The sequence below is a fragment of the Branchiostoma floridae genome, chromosome 13 (genome assembly GCF_000003815.2).
Source record: "Branchiostoma floridae strain S238N-H82 chromosome 13, Bfl_VNyyK, whole genome shotgun sequence".
NCBI classification, from domain to species: domain Eukaryota; kingdom Metazoa; phylum Chordata; class Leptocardii; order Amphioxiformes; family Branchiostomatidae; genus Branchiostoma; species Branchiostoma floridae.
The window spans coordinates 15,760,857-15,780,740 of NC_049991.1; the positions used below are offsets into that span (position 1 = coordinate 15,760,857).

Below are 19,884 nucleotides of genomic sequence, written 5' to 3' on the forward strand. Positions count from 1 at the left end.
TTTAGTATATTTTATTTATATTTTTCATCGTATTTGACTTTTTTGGGTAACAGAACTCTTATCGAAATTTGGTAGTCTCCTAAAATATTAGTGGTACATCCTTAAAGACCCAAAGGACTTGCAGGACGTCTGTTTGCGTAACTGGCGTTGTCTCCCTTCGCAAAGGTCACCGACAGGTGTTCTCACGTTTAGCCATGGCGTTCGTCGCAAACGTCGCCGCCTCCCTCATGTCCAGCCCGGGCCTGTTGGTCCTGGTGGTGGCTCTGATCGCCTTGGTCCTCATGGTAACGTCGAACAGAAAGCCTCGCGGGAAGAACCCGTTCGCCACCGACTGCAGGAGGCCGGCCGCTCCGCTGGTCACGGACCAGTCCGCCAGAGACCGAGTCATTAAAAATGGTGGGTATGGGTACAGAGTTCACTCAAAGTTCTGTCGGAATGGCGCAGTAAAAGGACAATGTAAAAGGACAACTCTTACCTGTGTAGCTAGTGTATCTTGTTTTATCATATGTTACAGCAAGGTATCATGATGTCTCAGATGTGTGAGAAGAAATTGCTTATAAATTTGATAACTGTATAGTTTGTGTTTCTCAGCAATCATCTTTTAACCTCCTAATATTTGACCTTGTTATAATATCACCAGTCATGTAGAACTATAGATCATGACAAATTGACTAAGATCTAGAACAATAACAATCTAGAGCAGATGGTGTGAAATCCTTGTGGGAAGTAACAACAGAACAATACAACAGAGCGTATCTCATCTACAGCACAGGGCAATGCTTGATGTAAACAGAAAAATGATAAGTATCTGCTGCATGTTGATATGAAGTGATTCACAGTTCACTGTGGGTCACACGCGCGGCACAATGGAATCCTGCGCTGCAGGTGTCCTGTAATAATTCCTGACCATCGCTTACAATGATAGCCACATGACCATATACTAGTAGTATTGTCCTTAATCTAAAGCAGGCCTTAGTTAAGACTTAACAATTATTACCATCTAGGTTTCGCCATCAAGAAAGTGCCAGAGACCCTGGATGCCGTAGTTGTTGGCAGCGGAATCGGGGGGCTCGGCGTGGCGGCCATGATGGCGAAGGCTGGGAAGCGAGTGCTGGTGCTGGAACAACACGACCAGGCAGGGGGCTGCTGCCACACCTTCATCGAGAAGAGCTTCGAGTTTGATGTTGGTGAGTTGGGTTGTCATGGCGATGATGAATACTGTGATAATTGCCATGACAACAACTTTTTAGGGTTTCTCAAAATGACAATCAAAATGATTAGCCTGGTATCCAGCCGTATTATAGCTCCCGAGTCTCTTTTGTCCTCTTTGCAAATAAGAGGACAGAAGAGACTTGGGAGCTATAATACCGGCTGGATACCAGACAACAAAATGATCCGAAGGGGTAGAAACAAATTGTGACTTTCCTTTTATTTCAACTGCTTACTTATTTGTTTAGACAAAAACTATCTCATATTTATGTCTCACTACTATATTGGTCCTGCCTGTGAGGCTGTGATATTCTATTCAACATTTCAACTTCAATAGTACATTTATTCATTTTTTTATCTTCCTAATTTCATGATCATGTGTTGTCTCCTGCATTTAGGTCTATCAACAGATGTTTACTACAGTACACATTAGTGTTGTTTTTGTTGCCATGAACCATTACATTTTTTCAAAGGTAAAAGACTGAAGTAGCCTAGGTTCCAGCCTCTTCTTTAGAGCATATCAACTTAAAAAGGCCAGCACCCAGGCCAAGATAGAAGAATATGATTTTGTGTTGACAGGTGTCCACTACATAGGTGAAATGTGTGGGTCCACTCTGAACAAGGTTCTGTTTGACCAGCTGACAGAAGGCCAGCTTCAGTGGGAGAAGCTGGATGATGAATTGGATGTCGTCTCACTTGGGGCTGAAAATGTAAGAAAATAAAGAAAGAAAGAGAATGCAATGTACTATGTATTTGTTTGGAAACATATAGGGATATCTGCAACATATGGGGTGTCAAGGGATTCAGCAACTTCTGTTCAGTCTTCAATTAAAGGATACAGTTTCCTTGAATTGTGAGTTTTTTTGTGAATATGCTTGTATGCTTACATTAGGTTTCAAGTGTCTTTCTGCCCTGTGTATGATTATCTATGCCTGAAAATATGTGGGACATACTTGTCTATTTTTTCAAAAAAGCATAGTTGTGTAACAATGTATTCATGTTTTCCATGAATAGAGTTTCTCATACTTGTTTGTTATAGTAGCAATGAGTAGGATGGATGATTCTGTAACCATGTCTCTTGTTTCTAAACAGCCAAGGAAATTTCCCATTGTCCAAGGAAATGAAGCATTTAAGAAGGCTCTTCTGGAGAAGTTTCCTGATGAAGAGAAAGCCATCGACGGCTTCTTGCTGTTGCTGAAGGTTGGACATTATTTTTGCACTGTCCTACATACTGTAAATGCATTTAAGTTCGCGGGGATTTAATTTCGCGGTAGCGGGAAAATGGACTTTTCGCGGTGGTTTTAATTTCGCGGTAGCACCATGCACTGTAGTCTCTTACTGTTATGGAAAAATGTTCGCAGTGGTTTTAAATTCGCGGTGAAGATGCTGCCGCGAAAACCGCGAACATTAATCCACCGCGAACATTTCTGCATTTACAGTAGTCTTTATCCTATCTAAAGTGTCTCATTGCTGGTTGTAGTACACTTACCGGTACAAAAGAATAACTTATTCCATAACATCATGTCAAAGGTCACAGTAATTAAATCACTTCTAAGTTGTTGCTGTTCTACCTGTGTATTAAAAAAAATACATGATGTACAGTTATCTTTGAGATCATGGACATTTCTATGTGTTGCTGAGCTTCAAGTTTCTAGTAACCTATGTCGTCTGTGAACAAGTATGGATATCAAAATGTGGATTTCTTTATTTCTTTTATTTGGGTTTTTCACATAGTGAAAGGGAGGACAAAACAGGTGCAAAATGCGCCTTTGAAGGCTGCCCTCCCGTACAAATACTGGATAACGATGCTGAAGGTACTGTATGTCCTCTCTTAACTGTTTTTCTCTTAAATCCACAGAAAGTAAGAAAGAGCATGATGGGCTATGTTGGGCTGAGGTCCATGCCCCAGTGGCTCGCTAAGCTGCTGGTGAAGACGGGCCTGGTTAACTACATGACTGACTACTTCAAGTACGCTGGCAAATCTGTCAAGCAGACGCTCGATGAACTCACAGACAACCAGGACCTGAAGGCAGTTCTGTCTTACAGCTTTGGGGACTACGGTAAGTAGGGTTAAATGTGCCATTCAGGTGGATTGCCAAATTATTGTCATTTTCTGTATAGAGGGGGTAATCAGTAGGAAAATCACATATAGCCTGACATTGAGGTCCGTCTGACAGGTAGTATCACTAGCATGTACTAACCTTTTAATATGTTCTTTTGTGTTTGATCAATGCACCTCATCGTATTTGTGTAACTTCCAGACTCATAGGTAGGAGGACTAACTTTTTTTATTTTCTGAATTTTTCTTTTCTATTTTCTGAATTTTTTTTCCTCTGATGAAAGATATCATCTTAAGGAAAAAAAGATTAATCTAAACTTAAGAGTTTTTCATGTTGGGCACTGGTATCTGAAAAAAAGTAAGTAAACTCTTCCTGTCCCTGTATCTAGTGAGGGCTTTGTGTGGACATACATGACTGTATTATCATACCGCATGTTTAATTTCTTCCTACAGGTACTCCTCCCAAGGACGCCCCCTTCACCATGCATGCCACCCTGATCAGTCACTACTACTACAACGGAGGGTACTACCCCATCGGCGGGGCCAGCGAGATCGCCTTCCACATGATCCCTGTTATCGAGAAGGCGGGCGGGGCCGTGCTGGTCAGGGCACCTGTCAATCAAATCTTGATTGATGACAGCGGGGTTGCATGTGGTATGAATAAATTTTCATGTAACTGTAACCTCATACATGTACAACTGCTAATTGTTCAGCGCTTTGTAATGTTTCATGTCTCATCTTTTTCAGTACAGTTGTGTTGTGTTGTTGGGGGGAAAAATCACAAATCACGAGGCCTAAAAATAAGACTGACAGGCTGCTAAGCAGGTCTGTACATGTATAATGTGTACCAGAATCCAGCACAGGTGCTCAAGGAATGGTACTGCACTGTTTTGATAGCAGTCAGCTCTACTACAAGGAATGTTGAGTAAAAGTCTGAATGCTGTTTTGTATAGTTAACCATGTATGTTTTAGTAAAGAGATGTATAAATTTTCCCCGCAGGTGTGCGTGTCCACAAGTCCAGTGGAGACATTGACATCCATGCGCCCATAGTCATCTCTGATGCTGGCCTGTACAACACATACCAGTCACTGCTGCCAAAGAAAGTTGCCCTGAAACATGGTATACATGTAGAACATTTCTTCATGAAAGCTCATCTTTTTCAGTATATAATTTTAACTGTAATAAAGTTTCAACTGTTGGAAAGGAAAACCTTATTTTTTGCCCAGTAACAATAATTACATCATTTAATTTGCCATCCAATCCATCCACTTGAAAGTACTGACTGAACTGAACTGAAAGTTAATATAATCAAGGTATTTTCCACACTGATATGCCTCATTCGCAATTCATTGAATAACCAGGAAAAAGAAATTAAAGATATAACCAAAGATTTTAAACATACAATTTCAGGAGGAAATCATTACTCTCAGGAAGCATCCACTTGTCTTTTAATGAAAATTGCCTCTTGATGTCTTCATATGATAGCATCATGTCTTACCCAGTAAGATTAGTATTACAGACTAGACTAGTGGTACTATTGAACAAAGTTCCTGAGTTGAAACTGTGTCTATCTGTATTGAAGGTCTGGACAATGTGCTGAGCAAGGTTCGCCATGGAGTGGGCGCCGTGAGTCTGTTTGTGGGACTGCGTGGCACCAAGGAGGAGCTGGGACTCAAGGCACAGAACTGCTGGGCATTCACCAGTGAGTAGTACTAGTAGATGTCACGAACGTTTCGGTGACCGTCTGTCCCATTGGTCCCACATTGTAAATGTTATAATTTTACATAAAGCTGTCTTTTCATATGTAAATATTTTACGTTTTGTGACCGCATCTGAACTGTGAGCAGTGACACCCGTCTTGCAGTACAATGTGAACCAGTCAGAATTACCCTGAATTGATAGACGGTCCCCGAAATGTTGCTGAGAATAAAGCAATGGTTGGGTAAAAAAGAGTCTATTCATTCAGTGACATACCAACCTGATGAAACCATTTACGGACCATCAGTTGTTACCAGAACAACTTATGGCTTTACCATGTAATTTAGGCTGCAATATACTTTTTCATTCATTCATTCATTCATTCATTCAAGTATAGTCTATTTCATACATTCTGCTGGCAACATTTTATCCATATCATTGCCTTAATTACTGATGCACATTTTAATTTTGTTTGACTTTCAGACAACGACCTTGATGCAGGCTTCGAGGAATATGCCAGTAGGAGTGCAGAGGATGCTGGGAAGTCTGACGTTCCTCTCCTCTTCATTTCCTTCCCATCATCCAAGGATCCCACCCACGATCAGAGATACCCAGGTAACCAGGCAATGTGTACATCATGTAACCATGATAAACCTGAAAATATGTTCATAAAGACATACTAGTAATCTGTTTCAAGAATGTACTAGAAACAATGATTCAACGTGTATTAACTTTTATGCAAAGTTAAGAGTCTTGTTTGATTAACATTAATTGTTCCCATGGAACACAGGTCAGTTATGAGACAGTGAGTAACATGAAACTTGAGTGAGGAAAGCCCTCTTCTTGATGCAGAGTCTAATTTCTGAAAAGTGGTCAACTGGTATGACCACCCAACAGCTTTGCAAGCACATGGCAGTAATTGGTTAAAGGGCCTATCTCACCAAGCAGGCACCCTGGAGGCACTGTGGGGTACATTGGAGTTTGTTCACGGAGGCCCCTTTGCACTATTTTAGCCAATTTTCTCTTGCACTTACTGTGCCTCCAGAGTGCCTCCAGTCAGTGAGATACCACCTTAAGTCACACTGAACAACTTCTGACCCCCTGCCTTCCCCCCAGGCAAGTCCACCTGCACGGTGATCACCCTGTGCCCGTACGAGTGGTTTGAGCAGTGGGAGGACGAGCGGGTGATGAAGAGAGGACAGGAGTACAAGGACCTGAAGATGGCCGTGGCCGCCAGGATCTGGGACCAGACCTGCAGGCTCTACCCGCAGATAAAGGACAAGGTTGGTGTCTGATTCCCCCTTGTGGTTTAGAACTGCAGTTCATAACTGTACAAGGACCTGAAGATGGCCGTGGCCGCCAGGATCTGGGACCAGACCTGCAGGCTCTACCCACAGATAAAGGACAAAGTTGGTAGCCGGCTCCCCCTTATGGTTTTGAGAAGAACTGCAGTTAACAACCTTTCAAGTACAATATTTATAAAAACAAATGCAGGCTATGACAGGCAGGCCGGCAGGCTGAATAAAAGTTCAAAACTTGAACTATGCGGCACCAGATGTCTTTCTGAAGGACGACTGCAGTGTGCAAGATGTTGGTAGCTTGAGTGATGAATCTACTCTACTATAGAAATGCAGGCTTTGACATATGAAGTGACAGTATACACATGTAAATTCACAGGTCTGGTCTGGCTCTTGCAGGTTCAACCATCACTGCATGAAATTTTGTCTTTGAAAACAGTCCTTCCAGAAAAATGACATGAAATAGATGAAGGTGTATGAAGTGACAGGACAAAGATCAACAACAACTGTCAACTAGTGGGACTGGAAAAATCTTAAGATGGAGATGACCTGCTTGAGAGTCTTCTTTTTTCCCCTCCCAGGTGGAGTACTTTGAGATGGGCACTCCTGTCACCAACAAGTACTACATCGGGGCTCCCCGTGGTGAAATCTATGGGATCGACCACAACATGGCCCGCTTCAGCGCAGACACAGCCATCCAGCTGAATGCTGAGACACCTGTCCCCAACCTGTACCTGACTGGTAAGGCTTGGGGTACCTTATTGTTTTCTGTTGTTGTGTTGGACAAAGACATGTCATGTTAAGTAGCCTCCTTCACAGACTTCGAGCAGGGTTGGCTTTGGGGGGTGGGGGTGACTAAGGTTTTCTAATGCCAGAAAAGGCAGCTTGCGGGAAATGGCAGTTTTCAGTGAAAGGGAGTTTGCCGTGGAAGGAAATTTCAATAGAAAACCATAGTCAACAGTTAAAATCGGGAAACAGTGCCCACCCCCCATAAAATAAAAGCCAACCCTGCTTGAAGTCTGCGAAGGAAGCTAGATGCAAAGGCTGTGGGCATTAGACTTAGACACTCTCCTAAAAAAAAAACACACGAAAGGTTGCGACATGCATGCAAGATAAGTGAAAGGGTCAAATACATGTGAGTCAGTGAAAACCCATTGGTGAGTGTCTTGGGTCAGACAGACTGCAGACAATGATGTGCAGGGTTGGACAAGTTTTCTAAAAGTCACTTGTCCTATCTGGCAAACACATAAAAAATTTACTTGCCCAAAATAAAGTTTCACTTGCCCAAAATTCAAATACCACTTTCATAGGGCTAGTTGACTTACTGAATCCTGTTGTTGCCTTTTTTTTCAGGCCAAGACATCTTCTGCTGCGGGCTGGCCGGCGCCCTGTTTGGCAGCCTTCTGTCCGCTAACGCTGTCCTGAACCGCAACGTGATGTTTGATCTGCTGAACCTCAGGAAGAAGATAGCCAAAACCAAGTAAAGTGGGGGTATCCCATTAAGCATGGCACTGGCTGTGTAATGGTTCAGAGAACGCCCAATCCCACAATGCAGCAGAGCATTTTACTGCAGCAATTGTCAGAATTGCTGCTTAGAAGTTTGCATTACGTTTATCTGTAGTTGATCAACGAGTGAGGTAAGACGATTAAAAAATAAGACTGTCTCCAAGCAGATCCTGAAATGAGTATATTTGGCTACAATGCAAGCCACATTACACTACAGTACCTTATAGAACTTCATGTTTCACCTCAAATTGAGGATGACTACAGAAGTAGAGAAGAAGGAGTTTTTTCCTATTTTTATTAGCTGTAATTTTGCTTGAGGATGGAACTATATCATGAAACTCTATGAAATTCAGAATGAACTATACCATTGCCTAAAGAAAAGCCAAGGTGAGATTGCTTTGGAGCATTGTTGTGTGTTATACTTGGTGCAAATATTTGGGTTATTTATAGATAACCCTAGGTAATGTATCGTTCAATTTTCTCTAGTTCCTATAATCATTCAAACTTTGTAATTATAAGACTAAGAGTATGATTAACAAATACACATGATGTGGTCATTATACTATTTAGATGCATTCCTCTAAAAGAGAGAAGCCAACACAATACACTTAACTCAGTCGCAGATGTAAGCTGATACATGTAGCACACTATGAAGTCTTAATGGTTTTTAACACTTTGTGAGAAATTTTAGGTGGTCAAAGGAGTACACAATAAAAACTGTCTTCTCTGCAAAATTCTACCAAATAAACATGAAAGCTTGAAATTTATCTCCGCTTGTATTGGTAAAATTAAACCATTTCCCAACAGAAAGATTGGACTTCCAAATCTTTGTGCTGGAAAATAGTTAATTTTTCCACAAACACATCACATGCAGTACATCTCAATAATGCTGCTGGATTCGATGTTATCCACTCCAATGAAAAGTGCCTAAAGAGCATAACCCTGTAACAATTTCAATACTGATCTCTTTTGTTAAACTTAAAGCATAACAAAGTTTTCCACCAATTTACCTCAGGTTTGTTTCTGATGATGATAGCATGACATTGAGGTATCCCCTTGTGTGTATACAGAAAACATATATCTTCTTAGTTTTCTTGCAAGACAACATTGTGCTGAAGAAGTGCCTTGAGAAAGTCCAGCTTCCTTGAACATGAGTCTCCTATCTCATTACTTTCTATATCTATTTTCTAAAATATTTTTTATCTTTTATCATAATACTCTTAGGTTTTGATTTGTATCCTGACTTGCATTGATAGGCAATTGTCAATCATAGTCGTTTTCATACTTGCTCTATTTTTTTAATAGATTTTTAAGGATTTTCTATGCATGCATAAAGTCCCACATGGTACGCAGTGGTGCAGATAGTGCCCAAACTGTAGAGAAGGGGTGAGGGCAGGGCTGTCTCCAGCTTCTAAATATTTTCCGTCCCACTCATTGTTTGGGACCTCATCTTGTAATTTACTATGTTAAATCCGTCATTTTGTAGCCTGAGTACCATCCTATTTCTACCGGGGCTCCTTAGGGCAGCGAGTGTAAGGAGACCCGGTAGAAGTAGGATGGTACTCAGGCAGGTCATTTTGAGCCTAGGAAAATACATTTTCATCAATTTTATGTCGTGAAGTTAAGATTTACTGGACGGACAGTGAAATTTTTTTCGTCCCAACAAGCAAATTTCTGGGACGGATGGACGTGTCCTGGAGACAGCCCTGGATGGGGGTAAGGAAGCCTCTGTTGCAGGTTTCGAACGGGGCTGTTTTTATGGGGGGGGGGACTGGTTCGCGATTTTCAACATTGGCTAGGTTCTCTTATGCCAAGGAAGGCAGTTTGCAGAGGAAGGCAGTTTTGCCCCGCTTTGTCCTTGCCAAAATATCACTGTCTCCTTCCTCGACAAACTTCCTTTCGCAGCATAATAGAACCTAGCCAACATTGAAACTCGCTAACCAGCCCCTCAAAAAATGAAAGATAGCCCCATTCAAAGCCGGACGGAGGCTAGGGGTAGGGGTTGTGAGTTCTGCCATCAGATGACAGTTTCCCGCAGTATAGACGTGTTGTCGGCCATGTTGCTGCCACTGGAGCTCATCTCGCTGGACGTGTAGGCAGACGACTCCTCCACCACGATGGTCTCTCCTGTCAGGGAGTCTGGAATTAGGGAGGGAGGAGTTTCATTATGTGTCATTATGTCATACAACATCAACTCACAGACATTGGCTAATCTCCAAGTTGATGTATGAAGTTATATTTTCCACTAAAACACTGCAACACTCTGTGAACTCATCAACAACATCCTACTGACAACTAGAATCTGGAACTCATCACCATAGCACATTGTGACTCTCAGGAATAGACAGCAGTTCAACAGTATAGAACTACTGTAAATGCATTTAATTTCGCGGTAGCGGGAAAAAGGACTTTTCGCGTTGGTTTTAATTTCGCTGTAGCACCATGCAGTCTAGTATCTTAATGTCCTGGAAAAATGTTCGCGGTGGTTTTAAATTTGCGGTGAAATGGCCAACGCGAAAACCGCGAACATAAATCCACCGCGAACATTTCTGTGTTTACAGTAGTAGAAGAAAAAAATATTGCCTCCCTGACTGCTACCTAAAAAGTCTGACCGTTTCCAAAATCTATTCTTGTAATGGAATGTACCTTATCTTATTCACCCACACACTGTAATCGTACTTCTGCTTTATCCTTATAACCTGTACTTAGCCTAAGAGCATAAACATGCAAGAAAACTCACCAACAGAGATGCCGTGCTCCATGGCCCGTGGAGTCTTGTCACGCCTCCTGGTGTACCGGATGAATACTGCAATAGCCAGCACCAGTACCACACCACAGGCGAGGCCGATCGCAATCAGCTGCCACTCCAGTGCCAGTGGGCTTGTTGTATCCTGGCTCTGGGTTATGAGCTGCATGGATGGTGATATTGTAGTGCCATTGCTACTGACTGTGGGATAGGAAGAACATGGGTTGGCACAATTTGTTTCCTTCTGGTATGCAACATTTCGGAAACTTTAAATACCAGATTTTACAATACAGATTGAGATTCTTTTGGCTTATTTTGTGGCAGATGTGGCTGTCAGAAATGGCACAGTATTAAGTCATGCAATCAGAAAACAATACATGATAGCCACATATAAACCCAACCCAAGCGAATTGTCTGATGGAGAGAGAAAGAGAAGAAAAAAAGTGCATTTAATAGCACGCATGAAGACTTTCTTCTACATATAGTATATTGAACAATATTTTTATCTAATGCGCGAATAGGTAGGTTCCTTGCTTTACTGAAGCTGTTGCAGAAGAATGGGATTTGTTCAGGACCATGCATTAAGAAGATGCAAGGTTCTTGCCCAACCCCGACTTGATTTGATTTGATTTGATTCTTGTACCTGAAAATATATCTGGAACGGGTGTTGTTGGTTCCGCTGAAAACACACAAGAACAAAACAGTTTGAAGGAAGCAGAAAGCCTTGAAAAATAAATCTACTGCCTGGGAACCCTTACTAGCCTGGGTACTATTCAATTTTTACCAGGGCTCCTTACACTCGCGTACTTGCGAGGGTAGCGAGTGGAAGGAGCCCCGGCCGAAATCGGTGGGTACCCAGGCTTACTACTTGTATTCTTCAAGCTGTCAAGCGGAGGTTTCGGTCGGGAGAGGGGGGTGATCGCGATTCTTCATCTACCAGGGAGGCATATCTCGTGTTAGGTTGCTTTGCAAATACATGTGTATATGAGAACGTGGCTTTATCGATCTTTACCCCGATTTTTACTTTTTACAAAGTAATAAGTGCTAATACTGATAGTAAGGCAACATTGTCGCTTGCATGTCCGATACTACGTCACGTAGTGTGACGAAGTTTACATAGGTTTGACTCGCACCCCACGCACCGGCAACTGTTCTTTTCAAACGTGTGGTACATGTATCTCCTTCAATAGCCATGAAAGTCGCAGGACTCAAGTTCCTCTTGTATTTTCGCGTTATGACGTCTTCAGGTGGGGATAGGGTTACAGAAGGCGGGGTCGTGCTTGGGAAGGGGGGTTCGATGCTCTATGTACTTGCTGAGCGAACGGGGCAGCCGGAAAATGTTACGGGTTTGCTGCTAAGATGTTTTGTCCGAACATCTGCTTGGCGATAATACCGCTTGGCCGTGACGGAAGTTAGTCTACCCTTGAACCCTGTGTGAAGAGGGGCGGGTCATTAACAATTATGAGGAGGGGGGCGTATGATAATGGAGACTACTTTTCTGCCGAGAGGACATCCTTGTAAAACATGACGTACCAAGGAGGTTGGAAACTCCGCAAGGACGTACAAATTACTTGAAATTCAAACAACTTGTATTCACATATACTATACAATTGCTTATTTGCATACATAACACATGGCACCTGTATTCTCTTTCATGCATTTATATACAACCACGTATTACTATTGCTATCACTGACGTGAAGGAGATCTTTGCCAGCCAATATAACAATCGCTACAAGCTTCGCCTGCAACTATATGTTCAGAAGTTGATTTAAGACATGCTTCACAAAGGCAGACGTTTATACATTTGCAATACACTTCAGGTAATGGCCTACGGTTACTTTTACTCGTTTATATATATACAATGTATATCGTTTTACCACTCACATCGGTGGATATTAAGATGCATGGGAACGGGAAAAATAAGTTCTACTTACGGCAGTCGTCGCAGTGTGGGTTGTCCGGGTACTTGATACAATCCGAGCATGGTCTACAGCCGAGGATATCGTCATACGCCCAGTCTAGATCACACAGTCGGGAGCTCATCTTAGTGAGGACGGCTAGTTAAGCGGCTTTAGTCCCAATGAGCGACCGCAGAATGGCAGTGTGTACTCGGAATAACCACAGAGTGGTTCAAAGTCATTGGCCAGATTTTACCGCAGCATGTTTCCGTCAGGAAGTCACAAAGTCAGGTCCGTGCTGGAGGGAAAGTGTGGTGGTGTTGCATGCAGTTCGATGACTCACCGGTCTAAATGAGTCAAAACTTCCGAGAAGCTGAAAGCGTTCCTGTAAATGGGAACAATCAGGTGGTTTCAACAATAAACAGTTGTTCCGCTTCCTCTCATTTCCGTACAGGGTCGACCGTACTAATTATATTAATATTATACCAGTATACCCATTGAATAAAACTTAATATTGAGTGATTTCCTGCTTGCCAGAAGGATGTCTAGTTTATTGGTCGCGCGGATATCTAGGCTTCTGTAGAAACTTATTCAGTCAATCTGTGTTCTTTCTAACGTTAGAGTTTATCCACCCCCTCTCACAGAGTAGTCTGTTTGTATGGACTATCAATTCTGCTTTAGGCGATGGCGAATAAACAGAACATTCAGTACGTGTGGGGGCTGTTTGCTCAAATTTTTGTGACACCCACACATTTCAAAGCTACATACGAAAATGCAAGTTATGGTACCTAACAAACAAGATAGACGCCCAAAGCCTAGTCCGTTGTACAGTAACAAGAATGTTTTCAACTTAGAATGCTATCAACTACTAGTTGATAACACAGCACTAGAAGTAGTACATGACATGACCGTGAGTGACCCCTAACTCTGTTCCGTGTACAGCGTCACTACAAGTACAACAGTACAAGGTCGCCGTGCCCATACCAATGCGGTCATGATCTGTGTGTTTGTAGTAGTACCGCGTACAACAGCCATTTGTGCGTTATAAGTTTTCAGTCCCGCAGAGTTTCATGTATATTATGTCTGCAGTGTAGTATCTAAGTTTTGGTCTTACTAGACGAAACATCTGTCCGACAAGAAAACGCCCCCTTCCTACTTCATATACCATTGCTGTGCATGTGGAGTCGTGACCGAAACTGGCGCAAACTAGGTCACTTTCGGTTGGAGTAATGTGGTTGCTAAAGTTGGGTGGGTTGAGCAAAAAATTGGGGATGTATACAGACAAACACTGCTATTGTAAAGCCTGTGTCAAGTTTCATGAGATCGCTGAGTGTTTGCGTTTCTCTCCTTATGCGGAAGTCGTAACATTACATGATCTTATATATATATTATGACGTTCCCGTGCCCGGCAGTTTGAAGGTTGTAACTGTGCCGTAAATGTCAGAATCACACCCGTTATCGTCTTAGGGCATAATAGGGCAATAAAAAAGTATGTTTAAAATACATTGAAATACGTTCATTTCTGTGAAGTATTCATATACTATAATATAGGTCTCTTTGTGAAGATGATGTAAAGCTTTAGGCGAAGTAACCATGATCTCTTAATGAGGAAATCCCAGTTTTATGCTGCACATGTGTCATATATATTATCGCTTCATCAAGGAAGCGAAGTGATTGAACTGAAGATTTTTGTCGGGGATGTTTTTAAGAATCCCATTCTGCAAGATACCCCGTTAACTTTTCCCCGTTCCTGCATAGTCAGGATCACGGGACTCTAGACTTGTAGGTCCGTGATTGTAAACAATACACGTGGGCCAGAGGCAGCGATTGTTGGCGTTGTGCGTTTGTACATGTGTCATCATATCAGGCACATCAAGGAAGCGAAGTGATTGAATTGAAGACTTTTGTCGGGGATGTTTATAAAAATCCCACTCTGAAATATACCTCGTTTAACTTTTCCCCATTCCTGTATAGCCAGGATCACGGGACTGTAGACTTGTAGGTCCGTGACAGGAAATAAGCAACTATTGAAAAGTTCAGTGACCTTCTGTATGACGTGTGACAAGGAGGGTGGTGGTGGGGGATCTACCCGCCGATCTACTGAACTTCCTCGCGCATGCGTGATGTGGCCTCAAAACTCTCTACCTCACGTTATCAATATGTTTTCCTCGTTCCAAGTCCTCGCTTTTTTACAGTATTACTGTGCAAAAGGTTCAACACCTTTACTACGCAGAATTAACACCTTGGCTTACAAAGAACCGTTCTATAGCTACGCAGAATTAAGACTTCGTGAGTGACTCGGTTCGCTGAACTGGGTTGGCCAGGGGATTCCCCGGGGAAGTCCTGGTGAACCCGGAAGTAATAATTCACATTGGACACGCCGGCACAGGTGCATAACTCTTGACAAAAAGTTGATACTTGGTACACAATATACGCTGCATCAATGCGCTACTGTTATACCTTACATGTAGGTTGTGTTTATAGATCTTTAATACACGCATGGAAGTCAATTTGTAATCTGAGCGCCGTGATAACACTCAAGAAATAACGTTACCAAGACGACGTCCAGAATTTAAACTTTAATTTTTCCTACAATGCAGAATATACAAAACTGGCAAAAAAAGCCTTCTATACGACACACATTGAATCATCATTTGGACTTTTCCCAATTCTGGGTACACAAATGGAAAAGTACCTCGGGACCATGCTTCGTAAAATACATTTCCTCTCTTGCTTTTTAATACTTTAGTCTATGGTTTCACCTTAAAGTTACGTCACAGAGGCTATTTACAAAAGGCACGGTCGATGTAGCACCGGGCATTGGACATGAAGTACATTGTGTACATGTACAATTGGTATAGTGAGCGTTGGGTGGTCTTTAATTTTTTTCTTTTTTTGCAGCACGCCTCCCAAACCACAACCGGATCGGTAGGTGAATAACTCTATCTATCCACGTCACTCATAAGATCTCATAAGTACTGCACAGTACCGGGAATTACATATATCCTAATCTCCAAGCAGATCCTACGGTGCCATAAGATAGTATCAAAGCTGGCCAAGGAGTATAGCCGGCTACCGTGGGTTTGATACTATATTACGCCACCGTGGATCTGCTTGGAGATTACACAAATCCTTACTAACAACATACGAGTAACGTTAATATGGCAACATAGAATTGATATGGCAGCATCTCAAAAGGCAAAAATAAATCAGTTCACAGTTTTCCACAAACTATTTCCAGAGCGGCAGCTTGGAGAGATAGAAAGCTAAAGTAATACAAGATTTGAATGTGCTGTATACTCTGCGTGGAGCCTGTTTGCATAACGTTTGAGGAAAACTTTGCATACAGACAAGGTTTCTTCTACCAGCAACCGAACAACATGCAAGCGGAGCACCGTACCTGTTAATACTATGCAGTAGTAAACTAAAGTTCCTACATCACATGCATGCAGCTTATCGTACCCTGCTCTGAGCAGGTTAACTAATACTTAGCTGGTATTATATATATAAAAAGAAACTGCAGTTGCACAACGAACGATGTTAAAATGTTTAAGGTGGTGAACAGGGGAAGCTGTCGCCAAAAAAATACTGATCCGAAAATTTCGGGGAGTAAAATGGCAGAAACCAGCATGCCATATAGGGAATGCACTGTAAAATCTTTGACCTTTGGTTCAGACTACTGTTTGCTTTCCCATTTTGGACAACTCCCTCCTCGATTCACCCCCAAACGGACACATTTAGGTGAAAGTATGAGAAGAGGCATTAATGGACGTTCCCTCAGCCGTCTCTCGGATCGGCAGGTAGTCATCCTCCACTGGCTCGAGACCCGCCAGGGGGCGCTGTTCAGCGTCAACTGGCTCTGCAAAAACAAAATGGAACAGGTGGATTATTGATAAGTTAGGATTTAGAGTTAGGATTTAGAGTGGGCGCATGTTGTATTGTTCTACAATATTTGCCCTTCCCTTTTCATGTTACATGCAATTAGCTCTCCAGCAAGAATTTGCAATAAACTATTGTCATTATTATTAGTATTATTCACAAATACTTGCGCCAGACTTTGAACTGGGAACATGGCCTAATATCAGCTTCACCAATACTAACGATACATGGGCCCTTACAAGAATCTTTCAAAAGTTTGGGAATTAAATTAAAACCTATTGTTGTATCAATAAAGCTTGTGAACTTCTAGAATTCTGCAACATAAATTTCCGAATTTGTACGCCTCTAGTAAACTTGAGAACTTTGCTGGAAAAATAGTTGAAATTGTCGGAATAGACCTAGAAAGTGCGCTCCTATGGCCGGTTAACTTCTCTATTCAGTCTATTCGGATAATCTCTACTAGATCCTATTAAACTCTTATGTATTTTTCTCGCAGCCTATGGACTCCGGTAGAGATTTGCCTTGAGTGACAGGTTAAGTACCCACCATGTGTCTGTGTATTTGCGTGGTTGACCATGTATTTGGGTTTGGTGAGGAGGTCAGCTTGTTCCTGTACGGGTGCCTCCACGTTGTCGGGATGGGGAGGGACGTGTTTCTTCTTGTACCACCACAGGGCGGCTAACACTAACAGCAGCACCAGCATCACAGCCACGGGCAGCCCCACAGCTAGCACCAGGGTCGGGCTCGCTCCACCTGTGTGAATCATAACAGCAACACGATGAAGTCGAAACGCTGCTACCAAACTTTCAAATGTTAAGTTCTGTGGCCTTGTATCTAAACATGTTATAGCTGGGTAGTTTTCTAGAATTAAAAGACACCCGTCGGCATCTCTAATTAGTTTGGATACCAGGATTTGAAGTTTGTTAAATTGTTACAATGTTACGTTTAAAAATTTGAAATGGGAGTAAAACAATATGGCAGTGTAGTCTAGACAACGAAAACAGTGCATTTCTTTTTAAAATGTAGGCTATCTAGAACGTCTAGGCGAAACTCTGTATACTTATTTTGAATATGTAGAAATCAGATCATTGTCAGCTTTATCCATATGTATTGAAAATCTCACGCAGGCGCTGTAGTTCTGCTATGTAAACAGTGAGAAGAAGAAAACAAACATCGTGGCCGGTGGCCATTGTTCCAACAAAAAATCAGCGCCGCTCACTCCAATAACAGCGGAATCAGTTCGCAAAGGAGAGGTAAAATAATAGGCGTAGTACAAGGACAAATTGAACATCATGCTTCATAATTTTTAAATAGTACGTTATTTCTTGATTATGGGTATGTATTCTATGTACTAGAGAAACGAATTCCCTCATAACAAAATTGGAAATTTGTCTCTATCGTGGAAACATGACCTAATCGAACTGGAGTTTCTTGTTAAAAAAAGAAAACTAGAGACTCGATAGAAACCATATTCAACACGGTACACCGGAAATCCTACGTCCCGGACCTAAGCCCTCAGTTCAAATAGGCAAAATGAACCACGTTCTCTGTGCACGCTGACATACAATTAAATAAAGGGGCTCCTGGTGGTGTTTTCAACTTCCCCTTTATGTGTGACACGTCAGATATTCGTGTTCAGACTCTACATAATCAAAAAGAAAAGAATAAATCTGAAGAACTCTCGCTTTTTATATGCCACTGGAAGTTCCTTCAACTGAGCCTATTGAAGAAATCTATCAGTCTATGTCCTGGTGTGAGCATTTCCATCTGACGTATGCGGATGTGAGCAGAGTTGTTGGCCTCTGAGCTCATCGCCGGTTTTGTCGCAACGGTAGCCTGAGACGGGAAAACTTACAGACACCACCAGAAAACGAAATTTGCATTACCACTAGTCAAAACAAGAACATTTCTTGATTCAGGAGTAATTCGTGTTCTTCTCAATCATCCACCAGTAAAATAAATAGTTAAACTGCGCGCCAACTATCAAAATCTTTCCTTGTTCAATCTGCTGAACTTTGATGGGCTCAGGGAGGGGCGCATACATGTCTGGAATCGCCTCCGTATGACGGCACTATTATGAACCACGCTGTTTTAGCCTAAAATAATCCAATTACGTACCCTACTAGCCTGGTCTGATAGGGGCTAAATTTATCCTGTACGCTAACTTTAGTTAGGGAGAGAAAGCAACTCCAGAGATAAACTGTTTGTATCGTCTGTAAATGACGCAAAAGTTTACAGGTAGTTACGCCCTCCCCATGTTTCCTCAAATCAATTTGCGCGCGTTTAAAAACAGATTACCAAATCACACGCGGCAAACGGGCACGTCTGAAAGAGTCAAATTAATACCAGAACGTAGACCGCAATACTAATGATCATAAGATTCTACAATCATGATGGAGAGTATTTATAAAACGATACAAATTTTCTCCTGCTGTAAAATCTATTTTTCAGCATAACAACCCCGTTTGACAACGTGGCATAATTTACGTCACTTTGGCGTTTGGAAACTTCATGTAATGATTCGAACCATGTTTCAAAACTCAAATCAAAACTGAATCAACATCTGGCCACTTTTTTTAACAAGACTTAGAGCCAAATGCAGTGTAATTAGCAAGTCAAATATCATACTAACCTTTGGAAATTTTAATTTCATGTAAATTTACCGAACCCCGGAAAATAAGCATTATTCAAGAATTCTGAAGAATTTGAAGGGGCTTTTATCATTTCTAAAGCTTCTTGGACTATCTTACAAACTTATTTGATGCAAGTTTTTATGAGACAGAAATATATCATGATCATACACAGAAGTCATGGCCCCACTCTGTCTGCGGCCGACTAAATTATGGCACTTCGTTTGAAAAAGGGGAAAGTATCCCAACCATGTACCTAGTGTTCCAGTTTCTACATTGGGACCAAAAGATTAGAGGTTGCTGCTAATAATCTCAACAAGAGCACATGTTGTTCGTGCTGTTGGCTTGATGATATTGATTTTCTTGGACTGCGGAAAGCTAGTAGTACTGAGGTGGGAGGGCGCGTAGGGAGGGGGGGAAAGGGGGACTTACCCGCGTTCGGGGGGTCCTGAGAAGTTGGGCATTGCTCCACACACTCGGGGGTTTCCGGATACTTGAGACATAGCTCACAGCTGTGTATTTTACCGTTTGAATCCACGAATGTAGCCATCTCTGAGTCACTGTACGGAAAACGGGAGCACACAAAATCTAAACTGAGCGATGAGTCAGCGTCTAGTGCAGTGGACCCACGTGGAGCGTAGATTTGGGAGCAAGTGCCGACTTGCCCCCACAGCTTGGGCGGGGGTCGCCATGGCGGCCATTCATAAAGTCTCGTCATTGGTAGGCATCACGCCTGCTGACCCGGGTCGACCTTTTCATGATGATGACTCTTGTTGAGTTGACATGCCCCTGGAAAGGCCACGGCCGGAAATTTTTATTGAATTTGTACGCCTGGAACGGCCTCAAGCGAGCGTGTAAATTGGTGATTTGAACTGGTTCTCGTTTGCATTGCCCATACATAGCCCATACATTATCCTGTATGATCTTGCATAGGTCCACATAAATTTTCATGCAACG

At 42.2% G+C, this 19,884-nt stretch overlaps 3 protein-coding genes across 4 annotated transcripts; 1 reads left to right on the forward strand and 2 right to left on the reverse strand.

The window, feature by feature from the left end:
* Window positions 1-98: 98 nt before the first annotated feature.
* On the forward strand, window positions 99-8,920 carry LOC118429429 (all-trans-retinol 13,14-reductase-like). Its single transcript, XM_035839916.1, has 12 exons — window positions 99-396; window positions 1,005-1,187; window positions 1,789-1,919; window positions 2,302-2,409; window positions 3,068-3,269; window positions 3,722-3,922; window positions 4,269-4,388; window positions 4,852-4,971; window positions 5,451-5,582; window positions 6,084-6,250; window positions 6,847-7,006; window positions 7,619-8,920. Exons 1-12 carry the CDS (start codon window positions 195-197, stop codon window positions 7,747-7,749), a joined length of 1,857 nt encoding a protein of 618 aa, XP_035695809.1. The 5' UTR covers window positions 99-194; the 3' UTR covers window positions 7,750-8,920.
* Window positions 8,921-9,752: 832 nt separating this feature from the next.
* Window positions 9,753-12,901, reverse strand: LOC118428405. 2 transcript variants are annotated; one of them, XM_035838446.1, is made up of 4 exons: window positions 12,455-12,884; window positions 11,161-11,196; window positions 10,512-10,718; window positions 9,753-9,910 (listed from the first exon to the last, which is right to left on the reverse strand). In XM_035838446.1, the coding sequence occupies exons 1-4, from the start codon at window positions 12,561-12,563 to the stop codon at window positions 9,789-9,791; spliced, it is 474 nt and encodes a 157-aa protein (XP_035694339.1). In that variant the 5' UTR covers window positions 12,564-12,884; the 3' UTR covers window positions 9,753-9,788. The 2 variants fall into 2 exon arrangements, with proteins under 2 accessions (XP_035694339.1, XP_035694340.1); XM_035838447.1 differs by lacking the exon at window positions 11,161-11,196 and having other exon boundaries at window positions 12,455-12,901.
* A 2,673-nt stretch (window positions 12,902-15,574) lies between these two features.
* LOC118429673 lies at window positions 15,575-19,625 on the reverse strand. The gene is made up of 3 exons (XM_035840258.1): window positions 19,360-19,625; window positions 16,844-17,050; window positions 15,575-16,277 (listed from the first exon to the last, which is right to left on the reverse strand). Exons 1-3 carry the CDS (start codon window positions 19,475-19,477, stop codon window positions 16,156-16,158), a joined length of 447 nt encoding a protein of 148 aa, XP_035696151.1. The 5' UTR covers window positions 19,478-19,625; the 3' UTR covers window positions 15,575-16,155.
* Window positions 19,626-19,884: the final 259 nt, after the last annotated feature.

Bases quoted from the DNA above. Each gene is read 5' to 3' on its own strand.
- LOC118429429 (XM_035839916.1), top strand. From the start codon at position 195: ATGGCGTTCGTCGCAAACGTCGCCGCCTCCCTCATGTCCAGCCCGGGC. The intron at 4,389-4,851 runs GTATACATGTAG...TCTGTATTGAAG, and splicing joins GAAAGTTGCCCTGAAACATG to GTCTGGACAATGTGCTGAGC. The intron at 5,583-6,083 runs GTAACCAGGCAA...CCTTCCCCCCAG, and splicing joins CCACGATCAGAGATACCCAG to GCAAGTCCACCTGCACGGTG.
- LOC118428405 (XM_035838446.1), bottom strand. From the start codon at position 12,563: ATGAGCTCCCGACTGTGTGATCTAGACTGGGCGTATGACGATATCCTC. The intron at 10,719-11,160 runs GTACAAGAATCA...CCTATCCCACAG, and splicing joins CGTTCCAGATATATTTTCAG to TCAGTAGCAATGGCACTACA. The intron at 9,911-10,511 runs GTGAGTTTTCTT...CCCTAATTCCAG, and splicing joins GGAGCACGGCATCTCTGTTG to ACTCCCTGACAGGAGAGACC.
- LOC118429673 (XM_035840258.1), bottom strand. From the start codon at position 19,477: ATGGCTACATTCGTGGATTCAAACGGTAAAATACACAGCTGTGAGCTA. The intron at 17,051-19,359 runs GTAAGTCCCCCT...TGATTCACACAG, and splicing joins TCAGGACCCCCCGAACGCGG to GTGGAGCGAGCCCGACCCTG. The intron at 16,278-16,843 runs GTGGGTACTTAA...TTGTTTTTGCAG, and splicing joins CGCAAATACACAGACACATG to AGCCAGTTGACGCTGAACAG.